The sequence below is a fragment of the Microchirus variegatus genome, assembly GCF_963457635.1.
Source record: "Microchirus variegatus genome assembly, chromosome: 2".
Classification (NCBI taxonomy): Eukaryota; Metazoa; Chordata; class Actinopteri; order Pleuronectiformes; family Soleidae; genus Microchirus; species Microchirus variegatus.
The window spans coordinates 33063686-33080614 of record NC_139803.1 but is presented as its reverse complement, the minus strand read 5'-3'; the positions used below and the strand labels follow the sequence as shown (position 1 = coordinate 33080614).

General features: G+C 41.4%; 1 protein-coding gene across 1 annotated transcript in view; it reads right to left on the bottom strand.

The window, feature by feature from the left end:
- Window positions 1–586: 586 nt before the first annotated feature.
- dcdc2c (doublecortin domain containing 2C) overlaps window positions 587–16929 on the bottom strand; it is a gene marked incomplete at both ends in the record, with an annotated part of 158510 nt that continues 142167 nt past the window's right edge. Inside the window, one exon of the mRNA XM_083906668.1 lies at window positions 587–994. Coding sequence (XP_083762794.1) covers window positions 587–994 — 408 coding nt within the window. The remainder of the gene's footprint in view (window positions 995–16929) is intronic.

Sequence of the window (16929 nt, the reverse complement as noted above, 5' to 3'; positions counted from 1 at the left end):
GAAGAAGCGTATTATATTATAGACAGTACTGGCTTCATCATAGGTCGGAGCGCTAATTCACGACATACGATCATATGGTAACAGTTGCTATTTGCCGCATGTGTTGGAGAATGCACAAAACCAAAAAGTGTTTTTTTTATGGATTTGATTATTCATAATCAAATCCATTTCTGTTATCCATTTCTGTGGTAGCGTGCCAGCAGTGGGTCTGCCATCTTGGTGGAAGTGCATGGACGACTGAATTCGAAGGGCAGCCCTTTTGCTAAGTTTGTCCCCCCCCCGATCCTTCCAAGCAGTCTCCCCCTGCCTCTCAGCCTGAGCCAAGGCTCACCAGCAGGCATCACTTTCAGCAAGTACCACCATTCATCACCAGGCAGGGGTGCTGGAGAGGGAGGGGGTGAGTTGGGCTACGGCAGGGGGCCAGGAACAGGGGCAGTGTGTGCCCCCTCACCCCCCTCCTCTTTTCTTCTCCACGGGCTGCTGAGAATATAGGCCTCTGCCACAGACAGCAGCCACACTCCACGCTTACACCCTTTACAATGGAGCTCCAAATTTATTCAGGGGAGGAGAGGCCTGCTCCCTTCTATTACTCCCTTGCTCCTTCACCCTTGTCTCTCGCCCCCGCCTTCCTTGACTCTCCTCCCTCATCCCTTTTCCCCCCTCTGCCTTTCAGGTCCTTGCCCCCTTTTCTCCCCACTGGGGCATCATTCCTCCTACTTTGTTCCGCCAGTCCTGGGCCCAGTGTCTGGCCTGTCCTGATAGCAGAGAAGAAGTAGCAGCCGATCCATCTGCCTGCCCCGGGCCTGCCACTGAAGAAAGAGGAGCAGAGGTCCTCATTCATAACAATGGCCATTAACAATGTTAACAGCACTGCTGTTGCTGCTCCGGAGTCTGGGGAGCGAGAGGTTGCAGGCACTGGGACAGGGGGCTGCGAGGGGCTGGGACAGCAGGGGCCAAACACAGTGAAGTGGAGGCAGCAGGGGCCTGGGAGGGCCTGTCGCCGGGCAGAGTTGGAGATTGCAGAGATGCGATAGGTTCACGGGGACAGACAGTGCTCTAAAGCATGATGTTAGGGTGTTAAGCAAGCCCTCAGAGTCTCCCAGGCCTGTAAAGAAGTATTGATTTCTTTTTTTTTTCTTTTTGCCTGTGGTCAGACATGTGCAGTCTTGTCCATGTGAAGCTAGCTGCGTTCTGAAATTGCCTTGGGGTGTGTGTTTGTATTTAATAAAAAAAAAAAAAGTAAAATAACAACAAAAATTAAACCAAGAAAAAGTAAATTCCAACTTAGACACCACAAAAACAAGAGGTGACGCAAATTAGCAGCCACTACATCAGTAGAAACCCAGTACAATGTGGGCTCCCTTTCTGACTCACTGTCACATCGCTGTAATGATGCCCAAGTAGGCCGCATTTACCTCTGGTACTTTCCTGGCTTCCCTCCTGAGTTTTGACACATTTTCACATTTATCAGGAATGCCGATCTGTCTCCAGCAACAACAAAAGGCATCCCATCTAAAGAGCAACACCGCATGAAGCCTCCTGTGAAATGGTTACAGTAGAGGCCTCCCCTCACCGTGCCTCACATCCCCTCCAATCAAACTGTCAAAAAAAAAAAAAAAAAGCACAGTCCTTTGTATCGAGTATTTTAATTAGATTTGGATGGATTTCAAATCTGCTCTTATTTCCTGGAACGATTCTGAGTGAAAGAAGAAACCCTACAATGAGATTAAGACTAATCTATCCTGTACTTCCAGCATCTGAAATCTGTCCATCTGCCCCATCCATTCACACACACACAGTGGATCTTTTGAAGATATTAAAATCTGCTTTTTAGGCACAGATCATGAAAATCTCTAACATTGGAGACACCAAACATTTATGTGATTTGAATTTCTTGTATGTAGACAACACAGTCTGGTGTGGGTGTAAACCTGTCCTGATTAATTGGCCACACAACATTCCCCAATACTCTTACATGTGGTATGGGCAAGTGTAGGTATGCACTTGATCCTCTCAACACGTTTTCATCAATAGAATTGAATTTGTCCACAAGGCAGTGAAACATACTGTATATCATCGATGATGCGGATCAATGCGATGACGTTGAGGCAACTTATTCTAGGTAGCACATCGATATGGCACATGCTCAACATTTCTAGTCTTCTCCACTGTCCAATGTAGTAAAAAAATCCAACAATCTCCTTGCCAGGCAGACATAAAATGGCACCAGTCAGTGGCCAGACAAGTCTCGGGGAAAATGTGCACACACATTCCACTGGCAGGTCCAGCAAAAAAGCTCTGTTAGGATTGGAGAGGAGATGTATGTAAACTGCCATCTTCAATTTGAACCACAGCTGCTCCATGTGGTTCAAGTCATTGGCTCTCGCTGAGCCACTTAAGGACGTTTTGGAGATCTGTCCAGCAGACACTCCAGCTTTGTCTTTTGTTGTAAGCCTCAGATCATTTTATGAACTGACCCAGTCTTGATCACCTCCCCTGTCCAAGGCCCTTCCTGTGTAGTAACTCAATTTTCGCTGGCTGGACAAGTCAAGAAAATTCTCCCGGTGGTCTTAAACTTAATTTGAAAATTACTGAGGCCACTCTGCTCCCGGGAACACCTAAAGCTTTTTTTTTTTTTAAACTCTTCCCCCGATCTTTGTCTCGACACAATTTCATTGTGGAGGTCTTCAGAGAGATTTCCTTGGCTTTTACTGACACGCAGACAAAGATTGTGGGAGCATACAGGCCAGACATGTCCAAAGTCTGAATCAGTCAAATCTGAAAACAGTATGGAATTAGATTTGTGTCAATATTTTCAAACAAGACTTTTTAAGAAGCAAATAAAATATTGATTTAATCATTCAAAAATATTGTATTTCATTGGTTGAAAATACACTTGTTCTTTGCACAGCTGCTTTTTTGGGATTCTGACCATGGGCGGGCCTTAGGAAGCTGCCTGCTGATTGGCTACTGCGTCACGGGCTTGGTGGCGCTTTCCGTCTGGAACTCATTCTCATTCATTTTTCCCCAAGTTTCTCCAAGTTTCTCCAAAACTCAGTAGCCAATCAGCAGGCAGCTTCCTAAGGCCAGCCCATGGTCAGAATCGCAAACAAAACAACGGCGGAAGTGTATTTTCAAACACTGAAATGCAATATTTTTGAATGATTAAATCGATATTTTATTTGCTTCTTCATAAGTGTTGTTTGATAATCTAATTCCATAAAAACAGAGGCAGTGAAACTTCATGAGCATCACCAATCATCACCACCAATGGAGTGGGAAAGTGACTCATAAAAAAGGTACAGTCCACAATAGCATCAGAAAAATCTAAATGATCAACCACAAAAGCATTCAAATTCACACAGCCTTCATGTTTTCCCCCCCAAAGTAACCAAAAACAATGCACTGGCTCTACCACTGTAATAAAATATGCAAAATGTGAGGAAGTATTATTCTCTGAGGGTTTCACTTTACAGCTCCAAAGACATTTGAACTGATATTCGTAGTAGCAAAACACAGTGGGTAAGAAGAAACTTGATGGCTCATAGGGAAATTGCCTGAAAAACCCTGATGCAGTCCATGCACAATTTGCTGACAAAATTGTCAATGAGTTAATGATCATGAAAAAAGCGGCGGAGCGTCGCAGCCTCTCGAGCCGTCGCTAATGCTTTCATTTTCTGTTGCAGGTGCGGAGAAGAGATCTCTCCTCTTAGTGACAACAACTAGTCCTTGCACACACACACACACTCACACACATAGACAGAGAGAGAGAGAGAGAGAGAGAGTGTTGATCAGGACAAGCACTGAGACTCAAATTAAACCATTTTACTCACTTGCACATTTTCGATCTGCCTCTAACATCATTATGGTGGGAGTTAAGCTTTTCCCTTTTTAGCTTTTTCATTTGAGGCTTCATGAGACTCTGCCACCCGGTGGCTGCAATTGTTACCACCGTTTTTTATCATCTTGTGATTGTTGACAGTGTTTTGAAACTCTTAACATTTACTTTTACAGTATAAAGATGTTTGAATTCAGGATCCTAGTTGAGAATTTAATCCCAAAAGCTCACAGGAAAAGGGGGCGAGTTGTTTGTCTCGTCATCAGAAGTAATCCTGCAGCAATAACACACAGTTGGTCAATGCAGTTTTCTGTTTGTTTCATAAAAAATTGAAGGAAGAACCACTGGACTCCATATTTTCATGATATAAATGCTATAGAAGTGAATCTAAAGTGAAACAACTTGTGTATCTTGTTAATCTCGACTTTAAACTGTAAAAAGTAGCTAAAATGACACCCTTTTTTGTTGTCCTTTGCATTTTTATCAACTTATCTCTCCTAAAACATTATTTTTTACACAGTCATTAATACACATTATCTTGTAAATGTGTATATAATACTTAGATTTTGATTTCTATGTTATACTTGTATAATAAATTGTGAGATTCATTATTCAAATGCTTATAAGAAGCTGAGAGTGTTATTGTTTTTGTTGTTTCTCTGGCTGGACCTGACAAGAGAATTTAATTCAGATCTCTGAGGAATACAAGGGCTTGGCTTTTCTATCAGAAGTGGAACAATGTTTTTTTTGGGGGGGGGGGGGGGAGTATGAGCTGCAGCCTGTACCCCACAACCCTCTAACCCTCTGCTATCGGTGCTGACCCAGGATAATCTACACAGACATTCTGGCTCCAAATAGAAGAGAAAAAAAGAGAGAGTTGGCAGGAGAAATGTTATTGCTTTTAGATTATTATGGCAGCTGATATTTCTGGAACTTCAAGGTCTTTAAGGAAAAATCAATATCTCCCCAAATGGTTCTTGCTCGCTCGCCTTCCTCACACCCACCAACTCTGACCCTTACACTCCAGTCAAAGCCAAGTAAATAAATGATGGATTTTCTTATAGTCATTCATGGTTTTATGAATGCAATCTATTCACTGTATGTAATGGCAAATGAGGTAGAGCTAGCAACTTGCATTAATGTATGAAAATGTACTAATGAAATTTAAATGGTGGTAGTTTTTATAACCATAGACCATAAGGTTATAAAAAATGGACATAGTCCACTGGGTTTTGCTTGAAGCCAAATAGGAAGTGAATACATATTGTACAGCCACCAGTGGGCGACACCACCATTGCAAAAAAGAATTCCATTTAAATGGAAGTCTACTTGAAGTGACTTGATTTATAACATCAGTAAACGTTCTATACTAATAACCACACGTTGGCGCTGATGTGTAACTTCTCAGCTTTCGGAAGTGGTTGGAATTTGGTCGATAGCGCAAACCGTCGCGTAACTGTGGTAAAAAACTCGAAGGGAGCACAAGTAACCAAACGCTGAGCTGAATTCTGAATTCTTCCAGCGACATTTTGGAGAGTAACTGGAGCCGAGTCGGCACCAGGCCACCTCCAGTAATCCCCATTATGCATGCTTACATCAGGCTGCAGTGTTGTTTTGATGAAAACATAACAAGTCATTATGAATGGAAATGCATGTATGTTGGGTGGGATCAAAATAGCACGTAATTACACGATTACCCCTGACGATACAGGTATGCCCCCATCTCGCACCACAAACATCAAGGTCTCCCTGGCAAATATTTCCTTGTGGTTAGTTTGTAAACAAATTAAATTCATTAAATTGGGGGGGGGGGGGGGGGATTGGCGAGCGGTGATAAACATCATCAGGCCTTGTGTTTTGCTTGTAGTTTTCACAGGCAATGAATTATCCCTGCTGGGCTAAATGTAATGTAATTCAACGTGTCATCAGGTGATCTTACGTCATAGCTAGATGATGCATCGCGCTGATTATTATTAGAACGCGTTTTCCCCCTAATCTGAGAGTTTTATTGTGTTTATGCAATATCCTCGTGTTAATGATGCTTCATAATGAACGAGTGTGTGTCACGCCGTGATAGACGTGGCTATTAGGGCTAAAAAGGAGATGGGACCCCACGCCCACAGGAGCCACAGCAATTAGTTTGAGCCAGATCACAAGGTGCTGGCATAATGACCTGATTCTGGCAGCTTACTCTATTCCTGATCTCTAATAATGGTTGCCAGTGGCATCTCCCTCTGCCTCGCCACATTTCTTTCTGCCCTCTCTCCCTCGTGAGGTCTGGGGATGCGAATTAATGAAATAATAAAGACTAATGCGAGTGTTGTGGGCCGAGTGACCACTCGCGTGTGGCTCGCTCTTGCTTCCGCGAGTACAATTACACAGTAAGTTTGATCGGTGGTGATAGACAAAACAGCAGGGGCTCATAAATATGGATGGAGAGTCTGAGAAAATAAATTAACAGGGCCTGGCCTCTCAGCTGCCCCACTTAGACTGTCAATTACGGACCTGACAGGAGCCTTGTGAAAGAGCCACACAAGGATGACACACACACACACACACACACAGACACGCACACACAGTCATTAAACTGTGCATTTGAGACCGTTCGGGAGGCATACAGCAGTCACCTGCTTCATTATCAGCCAGACAGAGTTCATGCTTTATGACATGTATCAAGAGCTTACAGTTATTGAGTAGTGTCAACCACTGCACAGAATCCAATACAGAGACTGGCTCAGGTTACAAAAAACGAGAGAAAGAAAGTAAACACTTTTTTTTTGTTTGTTTTACTTGAGGCATATTTTATTTTTGGGAGGGTCAGGGCTAACATGACAAAAACAGATTAGAACTCCTGGATCTTAAAATAACTATAGTGAGGTAAGTTGCACCTTAGGGTCACTGCTACCAACAATAAGTCACCGTCTGACCAAAGAAGCTGGCTTAAAGCCAATTTACTGAGACTCACAGTGCATGAGTGGCAGTCAGTCGCAATGTCACCTGTAGAAGAATGTGAAAATCTCCCATTTTGAAGCCTCCAGAATTGCAATTTGGCCCTGAAACCAGGCACTTATTGGACGATACCAGCTGTCGATCACACTGGTGTCCACTCATATGGTGGGATACTATATTTTCTATTTTTCCTCGAAATGGAAACATAATACCGGGCATTTCGCAGACGACACGTTTACACAAGCACAAGAAAACTCACACGTGTTGGTTAATGCAGGACAACTGCTGTTTCCTCCACATAAGAGAAAAACACAGAGCTGCATCAAATCCTATGGTTTTATATGAATATACAACACATACGCTGCAACAATGGACTCGCGGGCCATCGTTCGTCACATTTCTATGTTTTGGTTGTGTTTACCCACAATGCCCTGCGTTGTAGTCTGCTTCCTGCATTTGGTTCACTTGAAGCTAACCTATATTTTTAGGCTTCTTTGGTGCGCATCAGAGTTCAGTTCATATCTCCACAAACAAACCAGACTTTCCAAGCAAACGAACTAGGGTAACATAACATAACATAAAATTTGCTGTATTAATTTTTGCATCATTCATCACGTTGCTCTGTGATTGTTCTGAACGTATTATTGTTCAGTGAGTCTTGTCTGAGGTCCAGAGATCCAACAATGCGCACTTCCCAGGCAGCGCTTAATGTGCACTGGATAAATCATTTAAGTTGCTCATTTGCTTGAGCTCAAATGCTTTCATTTGCATTTGTTTTCACATTTTCTTTGTCAATTTTCTTCTCTCTCTCTCTCCCCTCCTCTCTTTTTAAACCCTCTGATTGAGTGCAGTTGCTAATGGCTGTATTGTGGAGTTATAAACTACAAATGAATTCTCCTCAGTCCAAATGAAACTTACTTTGATATGGGCTCACAGCATGCATTGATGATTATAGAAACCCTGCCCGTGAAATTGTCTTTGTAATTGTCCCACTGCTCATACTAAGTCAGATACTTCCCCAATAAACCAAACTAAGGAGACATAGAAGGCACTTAGATAACCTTGCAGTAAAATTGCTCCTCCAAATGTTTCCAATTCTACATTTTATCAACAATCTCTATTTCATTCGCTTGGCTTTCCCAGTGTTTGTAGCGTGCATCACTTTCATTTTAATTCGATCATTATACTCTTTGTACTCAAAGGAATGCTCCAAAGTCAAATAAAAAAACAGATAATGACGAGTGTGACTCTCGTCTTTGTCAAAACAACACTAAAACATGTGTATTTCTTAAGACTGTAGCGCAATATGGTAAATATTTATGTATGCATCAACAATGCAAAGCAGTTTTGGGGTTTTTATCATTCGACAATAAAAGTCAACCAGCCCTGTAATTTCCACATCAACAGCAAAACACATTGTGTTTACAGTCTGTTTAGCACATGCAATCCTCTTTTGTCCTCTTGGGGCGTCACTTCCAGATTCCACTGAAGCATCATCTGTCCTACAAGGCCTGAGGCCACACTTTTTTTCCTCAAGTCCTCTCTTGGTCACAGCACCTGAGCAGGCGACAACCAAGACATGCTGCATTCCCATTAGTGTACTTGCATAATCTACGTTTTTAAGTGTTATGAGGATTCAACCCGCTTTTTCACATTATCAGGCACTTCAAGGAAATTGCAAAGGGGGCGCGATGAAGGCTAAAGATATAAGGAAATTCATTACAGAGAGGAAGCAACTTCAGACGACCACAATGCGCCCCAGGTGAAAACATGTCATTGAATTGACTTCTCCCGAGAAAGAGGTTGAACCTGCGTTGTCTTGATTAATCAATGTGCTGTGTTTTCTTCCCCTACTTGAACCCAAGGCCAAGCCATATTTCACCGGGACAAATTGAGCGAAGGACTGACACGGGGTCTCGCCATAAAAAACCAAAGGTAATTAGGAAACCAGTGGAAGACAGTTGCATAAAAGACAGTGGGTCAGACGCATTCAATAAACAGAACCAGTGTCTGTCTACACACTACCACAGGGAGAGTTTCACCACATTTATATTATGAGTTCATCATGTTGCACGTGTGTGCACATTTTTTGATAAATAATACCCTCAGATCTGGGAAGGTAATTTGATTTCCTGTGAGGTAATCTCTCGCTAATTGACACAAGAATGGAGTGAGCGATACAGTGATGTTAAAGCTTCCTGGCACAACACACACAGCGCGAGACTTTCAGGCGTGTCACCAGTCGAAGTAAATAGATCAGCGCCTGTCCTGCGTGACGCCTGCTGGCCTCACAATATCTGCCCGTCTCCGGCTTATTCGGGGAAACGTGAGCTCTCGTTATTAAAGTGATGCAGATGAGCAACAAATCTGAGGCGTAGAGAAACCAAGGGAAAAAAAGCCCTCGCTGCAGTACATCAGTGGTTAGAAGTCTCCTTCACTTTAATGATACCACTGTTATGAAATCTGCCACGGAGCATCTCCTCTGGCTCTGTGCTTAATGTAGCTCGAAAAGCAAATGGTCAGACATTCGTTTCTCTGCGATCTGCTCATTACAGATAGAGACAGAGAGAGAGAGAGAGAGAGAGAGAGAAACCTTAGAGTACGTCCTTTTGTTTTCAGACAAGTATCTCGATGTTTATATGCACGGTAAAAGAGGCACACAGAGAGAGAGAGAGTAGGAGATTGCACTGTAAGCATTCCAGGCCACTGATGAAAAAAACAGGCACTGTTATTAAATCTATATTTAGATGTATAGGGTGTAGCAGCCCAAACCCTGTTGCTTGGTACTCACTTGCCATATTAATGCCTGTAATTTAATCATCTCCCGACCAGGGAAATTGGGAAGTGTCAACATGAAAGAATAAATAATAATAATAAAGAGGGAAAGAGAGCAAAGGAATAGGAGAGACGGAGAGAGCACAACTGTCTTTTCCATGCAGGAGAGAGTTGGAATATAAGGTAAAATACTCAACCTAATTTCCCTTTGTAGGCAATGAAGATATGTTGCAAAACTTTCCTCCAAATATTACAAACATTACGACTCTAATGGAAATAAAACAACAGGCATCCTGATTTCTGTACTAATATCTGTCTGATGTGATAACGTTTTGCCAATTGCGGCACTAACGGTAATCAAAAGTGAAGTTCTGAGCCATAGACTGTATTTTAAAATGACGTAGACTCCCTGTTTTTAAAGGTGAAGGTCTGGAAGCAGGACAGAGGTAGCAGTCAGCCACCAGGGGGCAATTCCACGAGTTAACCCTTTAACATCTAAGCCTCAAAAACGTCCTGCTTATTTTAGAAACCAGAAAAATGTCCTTAGAGTAAGTGATTTTGACCAATTTTTCCAGCATAACTGAATATCTGACAGTTATTTACAACTTACTGCATGTTAAAATAGTGTATTAAGAATTTAAAATGAAAGACTCTTGTTCTCTGGCTTCCTGAAACAGCGCCAGTGAAATTACCGTAATAACCACACTTCGATGCACAACTTCTCAGCTTTCAGAAACTGTTTGGAATTTATCCGACAGCACAAACCGTCGCGTAACGCCGGCGATTTGTTTGAATGAAAGTCGCTAGTTTCAAGTCTTCTCCAATAGAGCATGATATCAGTTTAGACGAAAATAGAGCACATCTACAGCACATATCAGGGTGATTGACTGTCAAACTGTGAATCATGAGGTCTCAAAATGTGTCTTGCAACCAGACGACTGTACGTCAATATCTGTACACCAGAGTGGCACGAGAAGACGCTGTGGCAGTCAAACAGACTCTCCAGATGGCATCCACAGCATATGTGGCATGACCTTCTGCGGCACGGGTACACAGGGGCACCGAGTCACTGTGCAAACAGCAGGCAGGGTCCTTAGATGTGTGCACGCGCATCCCCCCCCGCCCCCCCCGGGATGCAGGCAGCAGAATGAGATGCCCATCACTCTGTGGCTCTGCAGATGCTCCTCACAACTGCCAGGGTTTTCGGCTTCATTAGGCCTGGATCAGATATATACAGAGGAAAGCAGCCTGAGGCTATGACTGCAGCCTCCCTGCCATGCAGGCACACACACACACACACACACACACACTTGGAATCATCTCTAAAAGGAGCAAATTTCATCAATGGAAAAAAAAAATGTGATGGCGAGGGATTTTGTGTTTTGTGTTGTGTTTTGAGCGTGTGCAGGAGAGATAGGGCCCTTGTGACATGAAGGACTCGACGGACGAGTGCATTTGAATAAAGAAAAATCTTTTCATGAACACAGGGAGGACACTTTCGCTTGAAGCCCAAACCAAATTCACGATGGAAACCGGCGTCATTTATGCTGCTGTATCTCCTCAAAAAGAGCAGAAACAGTGACAAACAAATAGATATGACCGCTATCTAGTGTTTATGATGATGTTTACTGTGAAGCCTCCTTGACTGATAACACATAGAGATGTTTCCCACGATGCAATATGTCATTAGCGTGCAATCCCCTGCCTTTTTTAAAATGAGAGAAAAGATAAAAATGATGATGCACAAACATAATGAGATATTAATTCAGAAACGTTCCCACCTTAGTAAAGCTTAACCCTCGAACACCTAAGCCTCAAAATGTCTCAAAAAGGGCCAGGAAATGTGCTGTGAGTAAGTGCTTTCAATATCTGGCAGTTATTCACAATTAACTGCGTGTTAGAATAGTGTATCAACAATTTAAAATGAAGAAAAACAAAAAGATAAACTGTAGTTGTATGTGACCACCAGATTTTATGTGCTAAATTTCAATTGTGAACAGTATAAAACATATTTTAAATAACATTTTGTCCAAAAACAGGCCAAAAAATAATCATCTTAGCACAATTTCAGATGCCCGGTACCGTAATAACCACACGTTGGTTTTAACGGGCAACTTTGAGACACTGTTGGAGTTTTTCCCGATAGCACAAACCGTCGTGTAATTGCAGTCGTCTGTGATACGCACGGCATTAAAGCGTGAACATATACACAGTTATTACAGCTGTTTGTACGGGGAAGCAGCAGCGTTTCATTTCCCCTTCCTTCAACGATCTGTTCCTTTTTTGGGGGGGGGGAAACATATTTGTATAAGAGACGTTATGGAAGATACTACGAGAGATACCAACTCTCTCTCACACATTTCTTGCCAAAATTGCACATTTTCTTTCGCCGTAGCTCCCTGAATGTTGTCATGTGTATCCAATCTCAAGCATTTGGCTCAATCATGTAAAATATGTCCCAGGTGACAGAAGCAGGTGGTCCACAAATGTAATCCCCCCCCCCACACCCCCATCCCCACCCCTCCAAGGTTGTGTGTATATGTGCGCATGTGTGTGTATCTGCTGCATTTCAGAGTGAATATTAGAATTAGACAGAAATTACTTTAATGAGTTCCCACTTTAGATTGAAGGAGTTTGAGCAGTGAAAGGATGAAAAATGGGGCGCAGAGAATAGAAGAGCACCGTCCAAATGTGATTAATATGACGGCTTTTATTTGAATAATTGCATTAGAATATTTCTTCAATCCATCAAAAAGCCAGAGACAATTTATCCCAGTGAGAATTCTTCTCAGGAATTCGCCTTGACAGTCATCACCTTTAATGTGAAACACAATATTTAACCAAATGGCCCTCGAGCGCCACATTTATGCTATTAAATTATTACACACACACTACATTGTCCTAACTGAAAACGCGCCCCATTATTTTTGTCATTCATCAAAATGCCAAGGTTGCTGCAACAAAAAAAATCAAAATAAGCCTGTGACTTTGGTGGAAGCTGTCGCTAAAGTGCACAGTTGACATGTGAAGGTGTTTATGGAACATGTTTGAAAACAAAAAAATACATATTTCACCCGATTATTTCTCACCAGCGATGTTTCATATCACATTAGAAGTGGAAAGGTGTTCTCGAATTGCATTTTTGGCACTGTGTCAAGACTGTAATTGAGCATGTGTGTGTTTGTGTGTGTGTGTGTGTGTGTGTGTGTGTGTGTGTGTGTGAGGGTGGGAGGGAGCTGGAGTTGGGTCACACTGTTGCCTGGTAACAAGCCTCAGATTGACGAAGGAAGAGCAATTTAGGACTACTTTCCCCCAGAAATCAATACAACAGACCTGATGTGATGATGTGAGGTTATCCAAGGGAGAAAAGCCAACATATTTGGCAGCGGTTATTTCATAACCACGAGAAGAGGGTGTGGAGGAGATTGCATCTGAAACATTGAATATAAAGATATAAGGTCTGGTTACCTGGCATCTGAAATTGTGCTAAAATGAGACTTCTCCATATACCCCCGTCGTCTCCCTCAGGTAATGAGAACTTTAGCAAAGTGAACACTCATGGGGAAGGAAGAATCGGATTTCAGCTTTCTTCTCTAATACCGTCTGTCAGACTGTCACTAATGCCGCCCTGGGCGAGGGATACAGTAATACTGGAAAAGATTGGAGTTTAAAAAAAAAAAAGAAGAAGAAAAGAAATACAACTTGAATAAAACTTCCAAGACAGTCGTAGACATATATACTCTCTCCATGTATATACATATAACAAATGTTCCCTGTCTACAGGTGAACTCATTGAGTTAGTGACCTTAAATATCTATCATTTTTGATTTAAAATACATGAAAACAATGAGGCTACTGTTGTATATTTTGTTGAGTCGTGTGCTTACATGAGGCAAAATGTTTCCAATGATCTTTAACCCTTTAAAACCTAAAGGCCCTGGTACAGGGCAGTGTGCATCATGCACATGACGCAAAAGAGTGTGTTGGAACTGAAATTCTGATGCGTGGGACATACAGCACGTAAGTATACCAGGGCCTTAAGCCTTTTTTTTTTGCTTATGTTAACCATAAAAGGGCCAGAAAATATATTGTGTCCATTTTTCAGGAATAACTTTCAATCGCTGGCCGTTATTGACAATTTACTGCATGTTAAAATAGTGCATTAACAATTCAACATGAAGAAAGCCAATAAGAAAAAGTGTAGTTGTACATGAACGCCAGATTTTGCATGTTAAATTTGAAATTTGAACAGCATAAAACATATTTAAAATAACATTCAAGTTCACGTTTTTGTCTCATTGTCCAAAAACAGGCCAAAAAATGGAAACCAAGTACAGGCGCTTTCCTAACTCTCTCCTATCTGGTGATAAAGACGCTGATTCACCGGCTTCATGCAACAGCACACGTGATATTACCAAAATAACCACATGTTGGTTTTGACGTGCAACTTCTCAGCTTTCAGAAACAGTTGAACTTTCTCCGATAGCACAAACCGTCGCGTGATTACATGCCGTCTACGATATACGCTTGGTGTTAAAGGGTTAAAGCAGCCTGTAAAGCAAATGCATTGATCCTACTCTTCACATAATTATACGTGAGACAATGGTGGCTGAAAAGTAGTGAAAAGAAATACAACTTTGGAGTAAATAATTATGGAGGAAAGCACAAAAACACTTTCTCTCCATTCTTCTGTTCAGGATTGTGTTAGGTGTGTCTGAAAAGCCTCAGAGTGCTGTCTCAGCAGTTTGCCGTTCACTCGTGCATAACTGTGCACCTGCTCGTACTCCACTGTCTTTGGTTTTGCCAGCACAGGCTGAGACGTCTTTGCCTTGAAAAACTTCAGAATGTCTAACCTCGAAATGCAAAAACACACACACATAAAAAAAAAGCAAAAAAAAAAAAAGCTGTCACTTCATTTGAAATTCCTCGAGATGAGGAAATGAAGTAGATGAGGAGAAGAAGAACAGAAAGGGGAGCAGACTCCTGCTGTGAGGCTGCAGGTGCTGCTGAAGGAGGAGGAGGAGGAGGAGGAGGAAGGTTTGAGGATTGCAGCTAAACCAGGTCTGTGTTTTCATACAAAATGTCGTTTCCATGCGTGTTTATTAAACAGGAAATTTAATTAGCGTGTATTTGTACGGAGAAGCTGTGACGATTGCGGCAGACTTGACAGCATGTGCGTGTAATTGCGTGTTCGCAATTTGACATGATTTCAAACATTAATTTCTCAATTTTTTTTAATCATTCAAATAAGTCAGACATTTTTCTACAGAAGAGGGCAAATGTTAAAAAAAAAATCACAAAAAACAGCATGAATTTTGAGATTATAATCAGAATTACGAGCTGAAGTCAAAATTCTGACTTTTTTTTAAATCTCAGAATTATGACTTTTTTCAATCTCACAAACAATCAGGTGACAAAAACCTGCTTTATTCTCAGAATTCGTGCTATTTTTATCATTTTCTTTCTTTCTTTTTCACATGTGGCCCTAATACACTTCTGTATTTCTCTGTGGGGTGACAAAGTCTGAGGAGATATTTTTCACTTTAAAGGAACTTTAATAGACTAGAAATCACATGAAATATCAGAGCCTGGAAGGAAATACTGGGTACTACAAGTTAGCCAGTGTGTTGTCTTTTGTTTATTACATGTATTTAATCATGACTACTCATTGTCTCTCGCTGCATGTTCTCCCTGTAGAGTGCACAGACAAGACAACAATTCCCATAATCCCACACTGCATCTTCCCAACATCACCGAAATAGGTATCTTGTTACTGTTGAAACAATGTTAAGTTATCAAACACACCAAACGCCACAAAGAAGAGGAAACTGCTCATTTGGATGTTGGTGATTTGTGGCTTCGTTCACACCTAGTTTGCTACAAGTGTATTTAAGAATTATTAGAGAGTTTCAGGCATTTATTTATAGAAACTATAATTTCCTGCCATGTTTTATTGATTTGATAGGAGTGTTTTTCTCACCGAGGTTTAAGGGCTATAATGTCTATATATGGAGCAAGCAAAGCAGGAAGCCAATCAACACCCTGTTTGGTACAGGGGAACAAAAAAAGTAATCACACACAATGACCCACGCAGTGAACGCACACTTTCTTTTCATGACCGTCAAGATGTTCGCTTCAAATAAGGTTTCACACATCTTAAGTACATACTGTACACGCAGAATGTATAGGATATCGTGTGAACACGAGTGTGAAATTTGTCTTCATGTCTGACCTCAGCAACAACCCCACTTCCTGCAGTGCATGCTGGGATAGTCTCATTTAATAATTTTTTTTTTTGTATTTAATTAAAATGATATGAGATGAAAATACGGTGATGAGACAAGTGGTTTTAAATCCTGCGGAAACATGCAGGGCGGTCACTCAGCGGAGGCAAATGTTGTGATAAAGCAAAGAGCATTGCCACCGAAGGCATTAAAATGCTATTGTGTGGAAATGTTAGACCCCAGAGGGAGTGCATTAAATGACCATTATTATCCACAAAAGACAAACATTGCTGCTATTTCGGCCCCAGGTGTGTGGTAGTTTAGAGGCAGGACGACACAATCCATGGCTCACACGTGGATGACTTAACCTCTCGTGGAAGTTAAAGAGGCTGAGAGGACGGGCATGAAACTGAGTAACACACACACACACGTTTGTGCAGTATTCAAAGTCGTTGGCCCTCAGAATGTGTGCGAAATTGTGTGTTCCCAATTTTACGTGATTTGAAACCTAATAATTCATATTAGTAAGACATTTAGCGGAAGAGTGTTAGTGCCACATGTAAAAAACAAAACAAAAAAAACATGGATTTGAGATCATAATCAGAATTATGTGATTAAAGTCAGAATTATGAGAGAAAAAAAATCATGAATTATGACTATTTTCTCAGAATTATGACTTTTTGTCTCAGAATCATGACTTTTTTCTCAGAATTATGACTTTCTAATCTCAGAATTCACATTTTTTTTTTCAGAATTAAAACCTTAATCTAAGAATTATGACTTTTTCTTTCTCAGAATTATGACTTTTTAAACTCAGAATTATGACTTTTTTTTAATCTCAGAAGCAACCAGGTGACAAAAACCTTCTGAAACTGAGTAACACACATGCAAGTTTGTGCAGTATTCAAAGTGAGGACTCTGATAGACTTAACCCTAACCTTAACCATAACCCTAATCTAGATGCCCAACCCTAAAACCAGGGCTTAACCCTGAAAAAGTCCTTTAAAGATATGAGGACTGGCCAAAATGCCCTCACAAAGCGACAAATACGAACACATAAACACACAAAAAAAGTTTTGTACAGCTAGTCTTCTCAGGACACAGTATTTACTTTTCCATTAATTGGGTCAACCTAAACAAAGA